The sequence below is a fragment of the Choloepus didactylus genome, chromosome 18, assembly GCF_015220235.1.
Source record: "Choloepus didactylus isolate mChoDid1 chromosome 18, mChoDid1.pri, whole genome shotgun sequence".
Classification (NCBI taxonomy): Eukaryota; Metazoa; Chordata; class Mammalia; order Pilosa; family Megalonychidae; genus Choloepus; species Choloepus didactylus.
The window spans coordinates 59,850,675-59,872,496 of NC_051324.1; the positions used below are offsets into that span (position 1 = coordinate 59,850,675).

At 38.4% G+C, this 21,822-nt stretch overlaps 2 protein-coding genes and 1 pseudogene across 4 annotated transcripts in view; 1 reads left to right on the forward strand and 2 right to left on the reverse strand.

The window, feature by feature from the left end:
- NSF (N-ethylmaleimide sensitive factor, vesicle fusing ATPase) overlaps positions 1 to 21,822 on the forward strand; it is a 181,828-nt gene continuing 160,006 nt past the window's right edge. For 2 of the 3 annotated variants that reach the window (XR_005212643.1, XM_037808729.1), the window contains exon 1: positions 1 to 72. Coding sequence is in view for 2 of the 3 variants with exons in the window: in XM_037808729.1 (XP_037664657.1) it covers positions 61 to 72 (12 nt within the window). In the remaining variant the exon portion in view is untranslated. Of the gene's footprint in view, positions 73 to 16,472; positions 16,516 to 21,822 lie in introns of those variants that run through there. The other variant, XM_037808730.1, reaches the window with a different exon arrangement.
- On the reverse strand, positions 16,884 to 21,734 carry LOC119513789 (annotated as a pseudogene).
- LOC119513490 (selenoprotein K-like) lies at positions 19,842 to 20,117 on the reverse strand. Its single transcript, XM_037808731.1, has one exon. It carries the CDS (start codon positions 20,115 to 20,117, stop codon positions 19,842 to 19,844), a length of 276 nt encoding a protein of 91 aa, XP_037664659.1.

Below are 21,822 nucleotides of genomic sequence, written 5' to 3' on the forward strand. Positions count from 1 at the left end.
GCGGGGGCGGGCTCTCCCGAGAGCAGCGCTGCAGCCGCTGTATTGGACGTGTCGGCGAAGATGGCGGGTCGGGTGAGTACCAGTCCCCGAGCCAAGGCTCGAGACGGCGGTGCCGGGCTCGCGGGCACTCTGAAGTCGAGACGGCTCCAGGGAAGGGGAAATGAGTCTGAGCAAATGGGGCATTAGAGGGGGCGAGAAGCCAGAGAAGGGCTTGAGGGTGAGAACCGGGAGCAGTGGCAGGGGATTAAACCCTCCTAAGAAACTTCATCGCCCTTTAGGAAGCTCGAGGGGAGATGATCCCCTCGTCACCCGTGCCTCCCGTGTCTCCCTTAAGTCTCTGTTTCCATCCCTTGGGGCTTGTTTCTCTCGTCCTTCAAGGCAGCCTTAGCGTTGTGGCCGTTCAAGCCCCCGCTGATGGGCTCCGGGGGTTTCTCCGCACCCCAAAGCCGCTGGTATGACTGCGGAGAATCCGTCTCCTGCAGGGGCGAGATATGTGGGAAGGATTATTAGGAACCCATTTCTGGATCTTCGCAAATACAAGGTTTTGTGAAAGGAAGAGAGGGTGCCAGTGACTTATAAGGCTAAACCCCTGCTATCTGGGGACCTGTCACTGTTGGGTCAGGCAGGAGTGAGTTTAGCTTGGGGTGGGGAAGGATTTGGGGTATCGCGTCTTGTTTTTATGAATAACAGTCGCTTCGAATGCAGCAGTATATGCTGTAGTTTCAGGATTTAAAATTTTACTTCCTCCTTTAGCTTCTAGGATCGCCTGTAGGATGGGTTTGGAGGGTTCTGTGCTGTATTGCAGTGTGCCTTGAGCTAAAAGCTCTCTGAGGGCTACATCCTGCCTAGAGATTACACTGGCCCTAAACCTGAAGACATTAACTGCGTCATTAGGGACTAAGGATGTGCTTGGCTAATTTATTTACACCAAAATATTTGAATAATTTTGTATAGGTTTATACGTATATGCAAATGTCACATCTAAAGATATGATATGTATCTAGAGGTAAGTCATGAGATTCTAGAGTCAGAAGAGACCTTAAAGGTCATTTAATTCTGCCTCATTTTCTTCCTTTCCCAATAGTCTCATCTTTTATTGTAGACTAGTCTGGCCGCTAATGCTTTGGATTCTATTTGTTTCCACCTTCTCAATAAACCTTCTCCTGTATGTTTACCTGCTCTATCTTAATTTACGCAAGCTTCTACCATCTTAAAACAAACCCTCCCATAGCTATCACCTTTTCTCTTCCCACTTTATAGCCAGAAATCTTGATAGAGTCGTCTATATTTATTATATTCCATTTGCTTGCTGCTCACTCTCCCCTCAATGCACTGCAGTCTAATTTCTGCAACTGACACTCATCCCTAAATTTAATTGACATTTTTCAGTCCTTGTCTTGATGTTTCAGCAGCATTTGCCATTGTTGACTATTGCCTCCTCCATGGAAAATGCTCTTCCCCTGGCTTCTGTGATGCCTCGCTTCTGTTTTTACTCTTGCCTCTCTTTTGCAGACTCACCTTCCTCGATCCTGTCACTCAGAACTGGCATTCCTCAAGGCCTTCTCACTCTGTTTTCTCCTTGGTTAATCTCTTCTAAGCCCACAGCTTTGACTACTATCTATATGCTTATGATTCTCAATCTTTTATCCCCAGTATAGACCTATCCTATATGTTCCAAATCAGTATGTCCAGCTGCCTATTTAAACCAAGGCCCCTCAGACTCAAACTTTTCAAAACCTGAACCCATTTTCTTAGCCCACTTAACTAGCACTTTTCCTGTGTTTCCTGTATCAGTGAATGACACCATTATCCATCTACTTATATATGCTGGAAGCTTGGTCATCTTTTATGCCTTTTCTCTCTCACTACATGCCCTCCAGTAAAATTCATCACTGAACTCTGTCCACCCTCACCCCCCATGTATTAGGGCCAGAGAATCTGGCTTGGAGCATTGCTGCCTTGAACTATATCCAAATCACCCACTATACTGTTCTCAAAGGTCATGTCATTTTAACATCCTAAAAAACTGTCCAATCTGTCCACTTCTCTACATCTTCATTTCTACCTCCTTTGCCTACACTGTCATTTCTGGTATGGACTACAGCAAGAAGCTCCCAAGTGGCCTCTTTGCATCATTCTGGCCCACCTCCAGTCCATTCTCCACATTGCAGTCAGATTGATATTTTCAAAACCCAAAATTGATTATTCCCTCTCCAGCCCCATTGCTACTTAATCCCCACCCTCAGTAATATCCCATTACTTTGGGGGAGAAGATCAAATCCTTAAAGGGGCCTTCAAGGCCATTTGTGATTCTCCTCCTGCTTCCCTCCACTCATTCCCTTACTGTCTGTGCTCAGATCATATACGCCTTTGAGTTTGTCATGAGGTTTTTGCATGTGTTATTTCTTTTCTTTGTAGCGCAGTGAGCCCATCCATTTAACTCCTACTCGTACATTACTCAACTACTCAAGAGAAGCCTGTTCTTTCCCCACATTATTAGTCAGGATCCTTTGTTATATGTTCTTGAAGAGAGCTGTTCCTTTTCTTCAAACTTATCTGTTTGCCATTAAAAATTTATTAGTGCGATTATTTGCCTCTACTTCTAGACTTTAACTTCTGCGAATGTAGAGACAATGTTTGTTCTTCACTGGCTATTGTCATCTGTGTTTTGCATACTGTCTGGAACCTAGGTGTTCAGTAAATTTTTGTTAAAAATGAATCTTAACAAAGGTACTACACTAATGCAAAATATTAGTAATAGGGATATATGGGAACTCTATATTTTCTGCATGATATTTATGTAAATCTACAAGTGCTTTAATAAAAAGGGGAAAAAAATAAAGGCATCTAATCTCTGTTTGACTGTTTTCATGACAGAGGGTGCACCTCTAAAGCCAGGCCATTCTAGTGTCAGCTCTATTTAGAAAGGCCTTTTTTATATGGAGTTCCATGTAGCTTTTACATAGAGATAATTGTTTTTGCTGTTTGGAGCAATACAGACCTAAACACAACTCTTTTTCCATATGATATCTCCTCTGATATTTGAAAAAAGGTTAAATATCCCCTCGGATTTTCTCTTTTGCAAGCTAAACGTCTCCCAATTCCTTGCATATCCTACTTTAAAACTTCCATCATTTAAATTACCTTCTTCTGGAAATGCTCTGTTTGGTCAGTGTTTCTTTTAAAATGTGCCCAGAATAGAACACATCAATCAGTGAAGAGTATACTACAACTATTTTTACCTTGAGCTGGACACTACCATTTTTAATAAAGGGTAAAATTGTATTAGCTTTTTTTCTGCAGCAAATTACACTCTTAGCTCATACTGAGCTTGCAGTTAAAGCTCTCATGTACTTTAAAAATCAGCTTCCATACTCCCATTCTAGATATTGTGCAATTGCTTATTTGAACCTGGGGTCAAGACTTACATTATCCCCTTTACAATCTTCTACTTGTTGAAGGTCCTCTTGGTTCTTGACTCTTTCATGTTATACAACATAGTAGTTCTCTTTTCCGGTTTAGTTTCATCTGTAAGTTTGATAATCATGACTTCTTTGTCTATACTCAAGTCATTAATAAAGGTTAGAATAAGACAGGGTTGGAAATGTAGCCCTTGAGCATGCTGCTGGAGACCCTCCTTTAGGATGATACCTATCAATAACTTTGGGTACCATTGCTTAACTACGAATGTATTTCATGTAATTCTGACCCTGCAAGGTAGGAGGTGTTATCTTTGTTTTACCCAGAGAGAGGCTCGGTAACTTGTCCTGGTTCACAGAGCCAGCAAGAAGGGACTGGATTTGAACTCAGGCCAGTATGATACTGCTGTCTAGTTCCCCAACTTAGTTGCAAGAAGGTAATGAAGACTAATTTACTTTATGTAGAACTTTTTGGAGGTTTATGTCAAGGCCTAATTTTCAGAAACTACCTCCTATCTTCTACCTTTTGGAAACTTGAACAACTTTGGCCCATCTTTGGTTGTCATCATTTCTTCTGATAGCCTTAATTTCCCAGTAACCACCTACTGATGTTCGGCAGATAGCCTTGTGGCAATACTCTTGAAATGGGTTCTGTATTTCCTTTTTTAAGGAGAAAAGCTATTTTGAGTTATTATTACTTTTAGTTAATTTAGTTAATTTTGACATTCTAAACATATCTTGTAAATGGTGTTTATTATATGCACTATAATTAAAGATATTTTTGTTGTATCACTGATTGTTGCTGTTAATAGCATTAGTAACCTGTATATCTTCTTTGCTTTTTCTGTCCAATAAAGAAGGCATCATACTTAAGTAATATTTAGTTCATCTGAAAATTGACTGAAGACTAAAATATGTGATGTTATTTAGTATATAGCATCTAGGGCATTAGAACTTGATTAATCCTTAAAATGCCTTGAATCCCTGATCTGAGAAATAAAGAACCAAAAAGAAAATAATTTTTGTCATTATTGTTTTAATGCATGTTCTGTATGAGGAAAAAATATGGAATGGTAAATTGGACACATTTTATAATAAAATGATCAATTGGCCTTTGGCCTTTCAAAAAGATGAAATTTGGTAATAAATCTGTTCAACTGTTTTATAATTTTTAAAGTTTTTATTAGTAATAAAGTAGGTTCTAAAATTATAATCCATATTACGTACATTGAAAATAAATAAGACTTACTTATAAATGAACTTCACATACAGATGGCTTCTACTGCCCCAGAACTCAACACCCTCCTTCAGAATCCACATGTACAGCTTTCCTGGAATCATAGAATCAGAAGTAGAGGAAAGAAAGAATCTGTGAAATGCAGCAGTGATAGCTTAGGAGAGCTGACTCTTGGTAGGTAAAGGATCTCTGGTAAAGCTACTCTCTTAGGCCCCTTGTATTACTACCACCACCCCACTTAAAAAAAAAAAGGTGGAAAGAAAAGAAAAAAGGTCTTCCACACTGTCTGATTTTTTTTTTTTTTTCCACTCTATCTTGTGAAACTGCCAGAAATCTCACTTACTGGAGATTCAGCAGTCCCTTTTTTGAAAATATACATATATTAATGCAAATAAAACCAATGAATTTCTTTCTTCATTAAGTCCCAACACCTAGCGGAGGTAATTTGTGAAGATAAATGATGTTAGATAGGAACCTAAGGGAGAGAAGAACTCCCTTAGAAGTTTCAAGGTGTGTGTGGAAAGGTGTTAGAGACAAAATTTACCCAATTCAACATTTTGACCAGGCAGACCAGTATGTTCAATATCAGTTCGTATATTGAAGAAGCTTTGTATCCTAGGCTAGAGACAGCCTTTTACAACATTTTACGGGTAAATTGCATCATTTCCAAATAGTCAACCTTCATATGAAGTTTTAGAACACAAGCTGTAAACCAGGATAGCTCATATGCAGTACCACGCATCAAAATACATATAAAGTGCTTGGTAGTCCTATTTCCTATGTGAAAGTTTTGCTACACATCAACTTTCCACAGCCTTATGTGCAGTAGTTTTTGTTTTGTATATTACTTTAGTAGAGATTAAAAAAGGTAACTTCTAATGTAATAAATTTTAGAAAATAAAATTGGACTTTTTAAAGCACCTTTAGGCAGCTGCTGCTTTCTGAAACCCAGAGGAATCTCTGCTTATGAAGGATGTATTCTTTTTTCAAAACAGAATTATACCCTTTAAATCAAGGGGCAAGCTGTAAGGTGAAAGTATATTATCTTACTATTGAAAATTCTTGAATTGGCAGAACAGCAAACCCTTAGAAACACCTGCTTTGAAGATACACTGGACATTTGCTATAATGCTGTTTTTTAAGTGTCTAAACTCTGGGGATAGTATTTTAGATAAAAATACTATTTTAATGAGATCTTTTTTTATACTTCTGTAATTAATACCCATGGATAGGCTCTGAAATGTACCTTATACTGATTTCCATTTTCTAGTGACTTAATCTCATCATTTACAACTTAAACTTATTATTTCTTGGGTGACTATAACTATTTCTATAATCTCTATGCTTTTTAAATAAGTGTAATTTATATATACCTTAAGAGATTTCAAACATGCTGAAAAGTACAGCAAATAACAGAACATAAACATCTATGTACTTCCTACTCTGTTTTTTTTAATCTTCATTTTATTGAGATATATTCACATACCACGCATTCATACAAAACAAATCGTACATTCGATTGTTCACTGTACCATTACATAGTTGTACATTCATCACCTAAATCAATCCCTGACACCTTCATTAGCACACACACAAAAATAACAAGAATAATAATTAAAGTGAAAAAGAGCAATTGAAGTAAAAAAGAACACTGGGTACCTTTGTCTGTTTGTTTGTTTGTTTCCTTCCCCTATTTTTCTGCTCATCCATCCATAAACTAGACAAAGTGGAGTGTGGTCCTTATGGCTTTCCCAATCCCATTGTCACCCCTCATAAACTACATTTTTATACAATTGTCTTCGAGATTCATGGGTTCTGGGTTGTAGTTTGATAGTTTCAGGTATCCACCAGCTACCCCAATTCTTTAGAACCTAAAAAAGGTTGTCTAAATTGTGCATACGAGTGCCCACCAGAGTGACCTCTTGGCTCCTTTTGGAATCTCTCTGCCACTGAAGCTTATTTCATTTCCTTTCACATCCCCCTTTTGGTCAAGAAGATGTTCTCCATCCCACGATGCTGGGTCTACATTCCTCCTCAGGAGTCATATTCCACGTTGCCAGGGAGATTCACTCCCCTGGGTGTCTGATCCCATGTAGGGGGGAGGGCAGTGATTTCACCTTTCAAGTTGGCTTAGCTAGAGAGAGAGGGCCACATCTGAGCAACAAAGAGGCATTCTGGAGGAGGCTCTTAGGCACAATTATAGAGAGGCCTAGCCTCTCCTTTGCAGCAACCATCTTCCCAAGGGTAAAACCTATGGTAGAGGGCTCAACCCATCAAACCACCAGTCCCCTATGTCTGTGGTCATGTTAGCAACCATCGAAGTGGGGTAGGCCAATACCCCTGCATTCTCCACAGGCTCCTCAAGAGGATCTACCTATTTTTTTCCTTTTTTTTTTTTTTTTTTTTTTTTAACTTTTTTTTTTTTAAATCAACTGTATGAAAAAGAAATGGAAAAAAAAAAAAAAAAAAACCTGCAATAAAAGAACATTTCAAAGAGACCATAACAAGGGAGTAAGAAAAAAACAACTAACCTAAGATAACTGCTTTACTTCCAACATGTTCCTACTTTACCCCAGGAAAGTTACCTAATATAGCAACATTTCTGTGAACTTGTTCCTACTATATCCATCAGAAATTAACAGACCATAGTCATTCCTGGGCATCCCCAGAACATTAAATAGCTTATCTTTTCTTCTTGGATTATTGTTCCCCCTTCCTTAATTGCTCTCTATTGCTAGTTCCCCTACATTCTACATTATAAACCATTTGTTTTACATTTTGCAAAGTTCACATTAGTGGTAGCATATAATATTTCTCTTTTTGTGCCTGGCTTATTTCGCTCAGCATTATGTCTTCAGGGTTCATCCATGTTGTCATATGTTTCACGAGATCGTTCCTTCTTACTGCCGTGTAGTATTCCATCGTGTGTATATACCACATTTTATTTATCCACTCATCTGTTGAAGGACATTTAGGTTGTTTCCATCTCTTGGCAATTGTGAATAATGCTGCTATGAACATTGGCATGCAGATATCTGTTCGTGTCACTGCTTTCCGATCTTCCGGGTATATACCGAGAAGTGCAATCGCTGGATCAAATGGTAACTCTGTATCTAGTTTTCTAAGGAAGTGCCAGACTGACTTCCAGAGTGGCTGAACCATTATACAGTCCCACCAACAATGAATAAGAGTTCCAATTTCTCCACATCCCCTCCAGCATTTGTAGTTTCCTGTTTGTTTAATGGCAGCCGCTCTAATCGGTGTTAGATGGTATATCATTGTGGTCTTAATTTGCATCTCTCTAATAGCTAGTGAAGCTGAACATTTTTTCATGTGTTTCTTGGCCATTTATATTTCCTCTTCAGAGAACTGTCTTTTCATATCTTTTGCCCATTTTATAATTGGGCTGTCTGTACTATTGTGATTGAGTTGTAGGATTTCTTTATATATGCAAGATATCAGTCTTTTGTCAGATACATGGTTTCCAAAAATTTTTTCCCATTGAGTTGGCTGCCTCTTTACCTTTTTGAGAAATTCCTTTGAGGTGCAGAAACTTCTAAGCTTGAGGAGTTCCCATTTATCTATTTTGTCTTTTGTTGCTTGTGCTTTGGGTGTAAAGTCTAGGAAGTGGCCGCCTAATAGAAGGTCTTGAAGATGTTTTCCTACATTATCTTCTAGGAGTTTTATGGTACTTTCTTTTATATTGAGATCTTTTATCCATTTTGAGTTAATTTTTGTGTAGGGGGTGAGGTAGGGGTCCTCTTTCATTCTTTTGGATATAGATATTCAACTCTCCCAGACCAATTTGTTGAAAAGACCATTATGACTCAGTTCAGTGACTTTGGGGGCGTTATCAAAGATCAGTCAGCCATAGATCTGGGGGTCTATCTCCAAATTCTCAATTCGATTCCATTGTTCTATATGTCTATCTTTGTGCCAGTACCATGCTCTTTTGATAACTGTGGCTTTATAATAAGCTTCAAAGTCAGGGAGTGTAAGTCCTCCCACTTCGTTTTTCTTTTTTAGAGTATCTTTAGCAATTTGAGGCATCTTCCCTTTCCAAATAAATTTGATAACTAGCTTTTCCAGGTCTGCATAGTAGGTTGTTGGAATTTTGATTGGGATTGCATTGAATCTGTAGATGAATTTGGGTAGAATTGACATCTTAATGACATTTAGCCTTCCTATCCATGAACATGGAATATTTTTCCATCTTTTAAGGTCTCCTTCTATTTCTTTTAGTAGAGTTATGTAGTTTTCTTTGTATAGGTCTTTTACATCTTTGGTTAAGTTTATCCCTAGGTACTTGATTTTTTTAGTTGCTATTGAAAATGGTATCTTTTTCTTGAGTGTCTCTTCAGTTTGTTCATTTCTAGCATATAGAAACATTACTGACTTATGTGCATTAATCTTGTATCCCACTACTTTGCTAAATTTGTTTATTAGCTCTGGTAGCTGTATCGTCGATTTCTCAGGGTTTTCCAGATATAAGAACATATCATCTGCAAACAATGACAGTTTTACTTCTTCTTTTCCAATCTGGATGCCTTTTATTTCTTTGTCTTGCCGGATTGCCCTGGCTAGCACTTCCAGCACAATGTTGACTAACAGTGGTGACAGCGGGCATCCTTGTCTTGTTCCTGATCTTAGAGGGAAGGCTTTCAGTCTGTCACCATTGAGTACTATGCTGGCTGTGGGTTTTTCATATATGCTCTTTATCATATTGAGGAAGTTTCCTTCAATTCCTACCTTTTGAAGTGTTTTTATCAAAAACGGATGCTGGATTTTGTCAAATGCTTTTTCAGCATCTATTGAGATGATCATTTGATTTTTCCCTTTCGAATTGTTAATGTGTTGTAATACATTGATTGATTTTCTTATGTTGAACCATCCTTGCATGCCTGGAATGAACCCCACTTGGTCATGGTGTATGTTTTTTTAATGTGTCTTTGGATTCGATTTGCAAGTATTTTGTTGAGGATTTTTGCGTCTATATTCATTAGGGATATTGGCCTGTCATTTTCCTTTTTTGTAGCATCTTTGCCTGGTTTTGGTATTAGATTGATGTTAGCTTCATAAAATGAGTTAGGTAGTGTTCCATTTTCTTCAATGTTTTGAAAGAGTTTGAGTAAGATTGGTGTCAGTTCTTTCTGGAAAGTTTGGTAGAATTCCCCTGTGAAGCCATCTGGCCCTGGGCATTTATTTGTGGGAAGATTTTTGATGACTGATTGGATCTGTTTGCTTGTAATGGGTTGATTGAGGTCTTCTATTTCTTCTCTGGTCAGTCTAGGTTGTTCATATGTTTCCAGGAAATTGTCCATTTCCTCTACATTATCCAGTTTGTTGCCATACAGTTGTTCATAGTATCCTCTTATAATTTTTTTAATTTCTTCAGGATCTGCAGTTATGTCACCTTTTTCATTCATTATTTTGTTTATATGGGTCTTCTCTCTTTTTGATGTTGTCAGTCTAGCTAGGGGCTTGTCAATCTTGTTGATCTTCTCAAAGAACCAACTTTTGGTGATATTTATCCTCTATTGTTTTTTTGTTCTCTATGTCATTTATTTCTGCTTTAATCCTTGTTATTTCTTTTCTTCTACTTGGTTTAGGATTTGTTTGCTGTTCATTTCCTAGCTTCTTCAGTTGATCCATTAGTTCTTTGATTTTGGCTCTTTCTTCCTTTTTAATATATGCATTTAGTGCTATAAATTTCCCCCTCAGTACTGCTTTTGCTGCATCCCATAGGTTTTGGTATGTTGTGTTCTCATTTTCATTCGTCACTATATATTTAGCAATTTCTCTTGCTATTTCTTCTTTAACCCACTGACTGTTTAGGAGTGTGTTGTTTAACCTCCAGGTATTTGTGAATTTTCTAAGTCTCTGATGGTTATTGACTTCTAATTGTATTCCATTGTGGTCAGAGAATGTGCTTTGAATAATTTCAATCTTTTTAAATTTATTGAGGCTTGTTTTATGTCCCAGCACATGATCTATTCTGGAGAAAGTTCCATGAGCACTAGAAAAGTATGTGTATCCTGGTGATTTGGGATGTAATGTCCTGTATATGTCTGTTAAATCTAATTCATTTATCAGATTGTTTAGGTTTTCAATTTCCTTATTGGTCTTCTGTCTGGTTGATCTATCTATAGAAGAGAGTGATGTATTGAAGTCTCCCACAATTATTGTGGGAACATCAATTGCTTCCTTTAGTTTTGCCAGTGTTTCTCTCATGTATTTTGTGGCACCTTGATTGGGTGCATAGACATTTATGATTGTTATTTCTTCTTGTTGAATTGCCCCTTGTATTAGTACGTAGTGGCCTTCTTTGTCTCTCAGAACATCCCTGCATTTAAAGTCTATTTTATCTGAGATTAATATTGCTACACCTGCTTTCTTTTGGCTGTAGCTTGCATGAAATATTTTTTTCCATCCTTTAACTTTCAATTTCTTTGTGTCCCTGTGTCTAAGATGAGTCTCTTGTATGCAACATATTGATGGTTCATTTTTTTTGATCCATTCTGCCAATCTATATCTTTTAATTGTGGAGTTTAATCCATTTACATTCAACGTTATAACCGTGAAGGCATTTCTTGAATCAGCCATCTTATCCTTTGGTTTATGTTTGTCATATGTATTTTTCCCCTCTCTCTATTAATATCCTTTAATGTACCCATACCGAATCTCTTTAGTACTGAACCTTTCTCCAAGTCTCTCTGTCCTTTCTTTGTTTCTCTGTCTGTAGGGCTCCCTTTAGTATCTCCAGTAGGGCAGGTCTCTTGTTAGCAAATTCTCTCAGCATTTGTTTGTCTGTGAAAAATTTAAGCTCTCCCTCAAATTTGAAGGAGAGCTTTGCTGGATAAAGTATTCTTGGTTGGAAATTTTTCTCACTCAGAATTTTAAATATATCGTGCCACTGCCTTCTCGCCTCCATGGTGGCTGCTGAGTAGTCACTACTTAGTCTTATGCTGTTTCCTTTGTATGTGGTGAATTGCTTTTCTCTTGCTGCTTTCAGAACTTGCTCCTTGTCTTCCGTGTTTTACAGTGTGATCAGAATATGTCTTGGAGTGGGTTTATTTGGATTTATTCTATTTGGAGTTCGCTGAGCATTTATGATTTGTGTATTTATGTTGTTTAGAAGATTTGGGAAGTTTTCCCCAACAATTTCTTTGAATACTCTTCCTAGACCTTTACCCTTTTCTTCCCCTTCTGGAACACCAATGAGTCTTATATTTGGATGTTTTATATTATCTATCATATCCCTGAGGTCCATTTCGATTTTTTCTATTTTTTCCCCATTCTTTCTTTTATGCTCTCATTTTCCATTCTGTCATCTTCCAGGTCACTGATTCGTTGTTCAACTTCCTCTAGTCTTGTACTATGAGTGTCCAGAATCTTTTTAATTTGGTCAACAGTTTCTTTAATTTCCATAAGATCATCTATTTTTTTTATTTAGTCTTGCAATGTCTTCTTTATGCTCTTCTAGGGTCTTCTTGATATCCTTTGTATCCCGTACTATGGTCTCATTGTTCATCTTTAGTTCTTTGAGTAGCTGCTCTAGGTGCTGTGTCTCTTCTGATGTTTTGATTTGGGTGCTTGGGCTTGGGTTATCCATATCGTCTGGTTTTTTCATATGCTTTATAATTTTCTGTTGTTTTTGGCCTCGTGGCATTTGCTGAACTTGATAGGGTTCTTTTAGGATTTGTAGACCAATTGAAGTCCTTATCTCTAGTTTATCAGATCTACCGCTTTGTGGAGTACACTTTCTCTAACTAACCAGCAGGTGGCATCCACGAGCCACCTGTTCTCCACAAGCCAGTTCTCCCCTGCTTTGCCTTTGTGGTGAGTGGGGGAGTGAGTCTTGTGGGGTCCAATTGGTGTACCAAGCTTGCGTGTGTAGTTGGTGTTGCCCGCCCTGTATATGGGGCGTGTTTCTGGGAGGTCAGGGAGGGGGGGTGGCTCTAACAACAAATCTCCCTGGTGATCCTGGAGTTTTAAAGCTGCTGCAATAGTCTAATCCTTCAGTTCAGTCCTGCCACAGTTTGTCTCTGCCACTGACCCACAAGTCCTTGGTATTGGCGTATGGCCCCTGAGACTTGCAAGTGGGCCCCTCTTCCAGGCTGTGCACCCCCTGGTCCTCTGTTGAGGGATGACTGTGCTATGTCACAGGTGAGTGCCGTCCCCCCGGGGCGGTTCTGGGCTGCTGGGCTGTGTAGGGAGGCTCCCAGTCTGCTGAAATGATGGCTGAATGGGGCTTTGTTAATTCACACTGCTCCACCTTCCCAACTCTGGGACAACCAGCTGAGGGTGCAGGAAAGGCTAATGTCCACGCCCAGTTTTGTGGTGTGTGCCTGTTCTTTGAAGCACTTCCGTCACACTGGGTTGTCTGGGGCAGCTCTGGGCTATGGGGCTGGCGATGGGCAGGAGTGTTTCCTGTCCACCAGGATGATGGCTGTGAGAGGACACCCCCCTTTTTTTGGGAAGTTGTGGTGTTTAGTGAATTTTCTCAGCCACTGGATTATTGCCTTTTGTCTCAGAGCTCTCTTAGTTCTGCTCTTGTCTTGACCTGCCCAAATTGCTTTGAGGCTTTCTGTATTGGGCTTCTTTGAGTAATTGTTTTAGAAAAAGAAAAAAGGATTAAAAAAAAAAAAAAGGGCCCTCCTCACAGATCTAATGGGTTATTGAAATGCTAAGAGACAAAGCAATTAGGGCCATTAAGGAAAGGTCCACAGGGCAGAGAGATCAGCTTTTCTTCGGGATTTGCATATGAGCCTCAGGGCCTGAGCTCTGCCCTTCCTCTTTCTATGTTCACCAGAACTCCAAAAATCCTCTGCTTTTATTTTGGAGTTTTTCATGCTGTTTTTTCCTATGTCTGTCTCCTCTCTGCTGGGCTGGCTGCTCTCAGATTTTCTGTTGTCTGTTCTCAGTCTATCTATGGTTGGAGTTTGATTCATTAGAATGAGTTTCCGATAAGGGCTGCCACTGCAGTTCTCCCTTCTCTTTCCTGGAGCTGACAGCCCCTCCTCCCACGGGACTGAGCCTGGCAGGGAGGGGTGTGGGTCCCCTGGCCACAAAAACTTACAGATTTCGCTGATCTCAGCAATTCCACGTTTTCATAAGTGTTGTATGAAGTATGCCCAAAGTCAGATTGCTCTGTGGTGTCCAGTCCATGCAGTTCCTGGCTTTCTACCTACTTTCCTGGAGGAGTAACTAAAACATACAGCTCACCAGTCTGCCATCTTGCCCCGCCTCTCCCCTACTCTGGTTTAAGAAGTGTTAACATATTGTAATGTTTGCTTCAGGTATATATTTTTTAAAGAAATAAACATTACAGATCCCATTGAATCCCTTTCTTGATACCTTTTTGAGTCTACTGACCTTTCCCAGGAGTAACCACTCTTCTAAAGTTGGTATAGATCCTTTCTGTCCTCATCTAGGTATGTTTGTGCCCATAAACAATGTTTTGTTCGTTTTAAAAATGTATATAGTGGTGTCATGCTGTATATTTCCTTCTGCAATCTGCATTTTTTAAAAATATAAAATGGCTTTTGAGGTCTATTCATGTTGCTATATAGTTAGTTAATTCTGTTAGTGTTCTATTTTGTAACTATACCACAATTATCCGTTTTCTTATTAGAGGGCAATTTAGGCAGTTTTCTTTTCTTTTCTTTTTTTTTTCCTGGAGTGCACATTCTTGTATGTCTGCTTTGTACATATGTGAGACTTTCTTTATGGTATATATATAAGGGTAGAATTGCTAGGTGATAAGTTATATTCATCTTTACCTAGTTTATACCAATTTACATTTACCAGCAGTATATGGTACCCATTACTCATGTTCCCTGAAGCACTTTATATTGTAGACATTTTTAATTTGTACATAATCCAATGAGTAAAAACTATCCCTTTGTTTAAATTTGCATATTTTTAGTTAATAGTGAAATTGAGCATTTTTCATGTTGCTCACTGGAATTTCCTCTTCTATGAATTACCTTTGTATGTACTTTGCTCATTTTTCTGTTGGGCTGCTTGTATTTTTTTTTACTGATCTGTAGAGATTTTCTTTTTTGTGGGGGGAGATGGTGAGGACAAACGGATGCTTTGGATTCTAATTCTTTGTTAGTTGTGAATAGCTTCTAGACAGTGATGATCTTTTCATGTTGTTTATAGTTTTAGATTTAAATTTTGTTATAGTTATAATTACCAATTTTTCACCTCTAGTATTTGTTTTTTTGTTTTTTTTCAAGAAACCTTTCTCTACCCTGAAATCATAAAAATTTTCTTCAAAACGATTTAAAGTTTTGTTTTTGACATTTGCTGTTTAATTCATTTGGAATTTATTTTTGTGTTTGTTATGAATTATGAAGCTAATTTTATCTTTTCCATGTGTATAGCCAGTTGTCCCAGTATTGTTGCTATCTCTGTTTTATTCCCAGTTCCCATGTATTTGTAAGTCTGAGTCTGGACTGTGTTGTGTTTCATTCCTTTTTTTGTCTATGTGAGTACCAATACAACTGTTTCAATTACTGTAGCTTTAAAATTATTCATGCTATCTGGTAGGATGAGCCCCCTCTTTATTTTTCTTCACTTAGCATTTCTTGGCCCTTTAATTTTCAATACAAAAAATTAAAGGAGCAACTTAACCCTTCCTTTTTTTTTTTTCAATTGATGTAATTATTTAATGACATGGGAAAATACACCTTATGAAATATGCTGGTTATTACAAAGTAATGGGTAGAGGATAGCTTCACTTTTGGTAAAAAAAAAAAAAAAGTTAGAATGTATCAGTATGCCTAGGAAAAACTGCAATTAAATACCCAAATATCAATGGTGTTTAGTTTTGTTCAGTGATTAAATATTTGTTCTTTTGCTTTTGTGTCTTTTCTGAAACATGATTATTTCTGAAATAAATAAACAAAACAAGCTACTCGAGGGAAAGTTATTAAGCGCTGGGAGTCGGGAGCCCAGCAGCCCATGTCTGATCCCCAGGAGGCCAGGGCCAGCCCAGTGGCTGTGGTCAAGCCCAGACGTGGAACACTGCTCTCTTCTCTTCCTGTTGGAATGCCACTTGTAAGAATGTGTGCCCTACACCTGACGTTCTCAGTGTACTTGTTTCTTGGGACTCTATGAACGTAACCTGGCACAATAGCAAAAATGATGCTAGCAACTTTTAGTTTTGAATCGCTAAGAATAGAACTGCCACACAACATAAAACTCACCAGAAATCAAGTGCTCCTACACCAGAAAATCCACCTGACTAAACCATTGGCTTTGCTGGTTTTCTCTGACCTTCCTTCATTTTCAGCTTTCACTGCCAATCTATTTTTGTTTCATGGATTCTGAAAGGGGTAATTTTTCTCATAAAGACACTAATGTGAATGTTCACAGAGCAGTGACTATTTGATGGCTTTGCTAGGAGTCTGTTGATATGCAGTCTTGCTGTTTAAATACTCCACAAAGTCAAAAGTACCAAAATCCAAACTACCTTGAAATTAACAAATTGAATGAGGAGTGTCCCAATCTTTGTTTTTTTAAAAAGGATCTTTGCAAAATGTCTAAATATAAAGCAGTAGATTACGCCTATATTGGTATAAATGAGGCTCAGAAAGCCCAGATTTTCTCCCCTGCAAGGGGTGCTTTATTCAAATAGCAGGCAGTGTATAAAAATTGATACCACGTTTAACCTAAAGTGTTTCCAGGTTATTTCCCAAAGCTCTCTGCCTTTTTATACTGCAGCATTTCCAGGAAGGATCAAGAACTACTGTGGAAGTCCAAAGAAACAACCAAAACCAAAAACTAAACCAAGACTATTTTTTTTGTTATCACCACCTCTCCAGTACACCTTTTCACATGCCTTTTCCGGTGAGTTAGTATAACCATCTTTGCCATAAAAATTTTTAGGCACCAGGAAAGAAAGGTACAGAAAAAATTCTATAACGACATAAAATGTGGGGAAAAAAAGATTTTAAAGTAAAGTATTGTATCATCACAACAAAGATCAAAATATTCCTTCTTTGCCCCTGGGCAACCAAGAAAAACTGAACTGTTTTCTACCAAAAAATAAAAAAGAGATTTGCTGGAAATAAACAGTGCTCAGTACTTGCAACCCAAGTTAATTAATACCCTTTATTAGATCAGTACAAATCATGGAAATAAATTCCTTTGTTAGAGCAAGGAAAAAAAACTCCATTTCAGGACAGAGTTATTCAGGATGAAAGGAAGGTGTGTCTTCAGTGAGAGTACTGCCTTCTGTCAGATGATTTCTTGCTAATGTTTTTGAAGATTTTGGACCTCTTAATTTTCTTGGCTTTCTGGTAGCCAAATCCGCCACCTCCTCCTCTCTTCTTCCATTTGTCATCATTGCTGTTCATAGTCAGATCAACAAAAGGAGGCACCTTGAAACCAAAGGACAGCAACCTGAGGCAAATTTAAGTTATTAACATTATAGATTTGTTTCAGAGAATGGGAATCATATGCTCGAATGTATGACATATGCTTCCTGGGCTGACTTATGAAGGAAGTAGTTCTTTTCAATCAATTTCTCAAGCTGAGACTGGATGTCAGAAATTTTGGACCAAGAAAACTCAAACTCACTTAATGGAAACTTGGATTGCTTCAAGTAGTGAAGGAAACCCAATTCTTCTGGGGGCAAAATGAGCAAGGCATGTCCTCTTCCATTTAGGCCTCTGGTGGTTCTACCCAGATGAATATATTCCTTAGGGTCATCTGGAGGGTCATACTGAACAGTCAAGTTGACTTCAGGAATATCCAGCCCTCAAGCTGCCACGTCTGTACACAACAGTATCCCCGAATCTGTATTGCGGAACGGGAAGTGGGTGCTTCTCCTTTCCACGAATGGCCAAGACAGGCAAATCAATGTAGTTCAGCAACTCGTAGTGGTATTTCACGGACATACAGGATAAAAAGAACACCATCGTTTTCTTCTTTCGGTTCTTCTTAAGGAATGTAAATAGCAGAAGGAATCTCTTTTCAGAGGGACAAACAACACGTCCCTGCTCAAGACCATCCACTGTTGCATTAGTTTTATCATCATCAACACCAACATACAATGGCTCCTTTTTCAGAGAAATTCTTTCCAGGCCTTCAACTTTTCGAGTTTGCGTGGCAGAAAAGACCATAGTCTGTCTGCGTACTGGCAGAAGTTTAATAATTTGCTTTAATTCCTCTTCAAACCCAACATCCAAGATGTAATCAACCTCATCAATAACCAGACACTAGGCTTTTATACATAAACCCTGGGATATTCTGCATATGGTCCAGGAGTCGACCTGGTGTGGCCACAATGATGTGGATCCCATTAGCAAGTTTCTGTGCTTAAGCAGATCTGTTACTGCCCCCCCATTATCAACCTGTATGTGTGGACATGTGGGTCATCAGCTCCTTAAGCATACCAAACGTCTGCATGGCCAGTTCCCTAGTAGGTGAGAGAATAAGGACTCCTGTCCCATTCCTGGACATGAGTTTTAGCTTAACAGTGAGTTCAACAGCAGGGATGAGAAATGCCAGGGTTTTGCCACTGCCTGTTTTTTTTTTTTTTTAATTCAGTTTTATTGAGATATATTCACATACCATACAGTCATCCATGGTATACAATCAGCTGTTCACAGTACCATTATATAGTTGTGCATTCATCACCCCAATCTATTTTTTGAACATTTTCCTTACACCAGAAAGAATCGAAATAAAAAATAAAAATAAAAAAGAACACCCAAATCATCCTCCCCATCCCACCCTATTTTTCATTCAGTTTTTGTCCCCAGTTTTCTATTTATCCATCCATACACTGGATAAAGGGAGTGCGATCCACAAGGTTTTCACAATCACACTGTCACCCCTTGTAATCTACATTGTTATACAGTCATCTTCAAGAGTCAAGGCTACTGGGTTGGAGTTTGGTAGTTTCAGGTATTTACTTCTAGCTATTCCAGTACATTAAAACCTAAAAAGTGTTACCTATATAGTGCATAAGAATGTCCACCAGAGTGACCTCTAGACTCCATTTGAAATCTCTCAGCCATTGAAGCTTTATTTTGTTTCATTTCACATCCCCCTTTTGGTCAAGATGATGTTCTCAATCCCACAATGCTAGGTCCAGATTCATCCCTAGGAGTCATATCCTGTGTTGCCAGGGAGATTTACACCCCTGGGAGTCAGGTCACACATAGTAGGGGGGGCAGTGAGATCACCTGCCGAGGTGCCACTGCCTGTTTTTGCAGCCTCTGGAAGATTTCTGCCTTCCACAAGTGGTCTGATACTTTTATATTGAATTTCAGTCATGTTTGTAAAGCCCATTTCTTTTATCACCTTAAGAGTGTTTTCATTGACAAGATTAGTTAGGGATGCGAAAAAAGTCTCCTCAAAAGCTCCTGTCGGTCCCAGGGGCAAGCTGACACTTCATTGTCATCTTCATCATCTGGCTTCTTCTCAGTATTTTCTGTTTCTTCAGGAGCTGCAGCACCCTCTTCTTCAGACTCCGCTTTCTGTTTTGTTTTTGCTTTTTTTGTATCAGGCCCAGCATTTTCTATGATTTTTCTCTTCTTCTTTTTCTGTTTTGATTCTGAATTGGGTGACTGTGTTGCTGCTTTCCCACTGGTTAATACAGCAGATTTCTTTGGGGATTTTTTAACTTTAACGTTTTTCATTGTTTCATTACACACGTCTCCATTTTGGGCTTCCAACAAGCCCACATTAATAGACTGTTTTGGGGATTTTTTTTTTTTAATAAATACAATGTGATTTTTATAAATGGGAACACATTAACAAACAGTATTCAGAAGTTGAAAAAGGTGACAGAGTACTGAGTACATAGCCGTTTATTTCTTTTCTTCAGATTAAGAGTTTGTGTGTTTTAGTTATACAAAGATGAGTCAGTTTTGCAACCTAAAAATATTTACTTATTAAAACTATATTAATGCTTTAATAAACTATGCAAAAAAAATGAGACAAACATGTGCATTTATAGAACTGCATGTCAGTCATGCCGGATCCCTGCAGAGGGAATTCCCAGCACGACCTCATTCATCTGTGAGGACACAGAGCAATCCTTGTTTAGACATACACATTCATCTATTTATTCAGCAGATCTGCCCTCCACTTCTTGATGGTTTCCGTCCACTATGAATGTGCAGGTTCAGTTGTCTGCTTCTTGGAGCACAGATTTACCTTCCTTATCCACCAGCCATTGGAGGAGGACTAGGTCCACGTAGATGACTGATTCGACCCATTCTTCCGGGAGGGTTTCCTGGTGGCCCTCTTCCATTGTCATATCTGGAATCAGATGAGTTTCCATAGCCCCTTCTTTTCTTCACATCTTGCTGAAGCAGGGTTTTGAAAAACAAAACAACAAATTCGGCTATTCCCCAAAAGAAATCTGTTGTCAAAGATAATCTCCGTGGGGACTGACTCCAGCTGTCCAACACGTGTCCATTCGAGATGTAAACCATCTTTCCACTCGCTCCTCATTTCCGGAGCAACTGACAGGCCTCACCCTCTTGGATTCCGTTTCTACTTATGGAAACTGTGACCCCCAATGTCACAGGCCAATATTAGACAAACAGTGACCTTGGGAATTTTTAACTTCCAGCTTCCACCGTTTCTTCAGGCACATCTTCATTTTGGGTCTCTGATAGGCTCACATCTGAGGCTCACATCTGAGGCTTTAGGTTTTGCTGCCACAACCTTAGGTTCTGCTTGTTGTTCCTGCATGGGAGTTTCATCAGTAGGTGAGAATGATGTCACCCGAGCGCCTTCACCGCGGTGCGATAGCCAGGTTCCTGCACTCTCGGGGCTGATAACCCTTCCTTTTTAAAAGTACACTCTTTATCTGTTGGTACTGATTTTGACCTACATTTTTTCCTTATTTTTTACAAGAGAGGACACAAAGAGCACTTCAATAAATTCAGCTAATTACTCTAGGAAACTGATTTCCTTTTCCTTTCTTTTTTTGACATTAGGCCAAAACGTGTTAATAATTAATCACGATTTTCTGTTTCTATAGACTTAAAACCTGATGAATTAGCATCAGCTGTTTATGAGTAATGCTTATGAATAATGTTTATGAGTATTTTGGTCCTTTGCTAAATTCAGAATGAGGTGATAAAGTGGTGGTGGATTTTGCACCAGCCATATAGATCTTTGGTAGAAGAAGAAATGGGAAAACTATTAATTTAGGTAAGAAATAATTTGCAAGTTAAAGCTATTTTTGAAATCTAACATTTATTTATTTTGTGAAATCACTAAATGAGTATTTTAGGTATTCAGTGGTGATTTTTTTTTTAATGTAAAGTGTTTTTAGTGTTATTTGCTTATGAACATTTTCTTAGTTGGTTTGACAAGCGTTGAAACTGCCAATTATCACTAATTCTGATTGTAGGGATTAAAAAACTTCTATGTTGGGGGATTTTTCTTTTTTAAAAGTTATTCTTCAGCTGCTTTTTCCCTAGAGAATAACATTTATAAAATTTTGTGAGATGGTAGCAGAATTAGTTCCCACTGTTTAGAATATAGCCTGGCAGGGAGGTATTATTCAGTAAATGATTGTTGAATGAATTAATGAATGTATAGCACATTTATTTCTGAATACTTTAATATATTATCATTTCTGACAATATTTATAGCTTGAATTTTAATGTTACATTCGTTGCCAAGCTATTAGATACTCTAAATAATGCTGTTACTTATTCTGTTATCCAAATCATTAGTAATATTGCATAGATCTAAATTTAAACAGCTGCTGGACTCCAATATGGTCCTTTTTCTCCATCTGCATATATTGATATTCAGTCTGATACCGAATCAAATAACTTTTTGCATGTGGCTTTCCAGTCAAGTTACTACTTATCAAGCATCAAAATAAACGTATTTATATTGAACAAGTTCAATGGTGAAATGATCCAAGAATATTATTGAAATCTATTTCCCATCCATTGTTTCTCTTCTGTTACAGAAAGAAATTAAACTATTGTACCTGTTTTTACAAATATCATTTCTCCTTACTTAGTACAGTGATTCTCAGAGTGCAGGATCTGCAGACTAGCAACATTGGCATCACCTGACCACATAGTAGAAGTGCAAATTCTCAGGCCACACCCCAAACTGACTAAATTAGAAGTGCTGGGGGTGGGGCCCAGTCGTCCGTTTTAAAAAGTT

Coding starts and splice junctions, on each gene's coding strand:
- LOC119513490 (XM_037808731.1), bottom strand. CDS start 20,117: ATGGTTTACATCTCGAATGGACACGTGTTGGACAGCTGGAGTCAGTCC.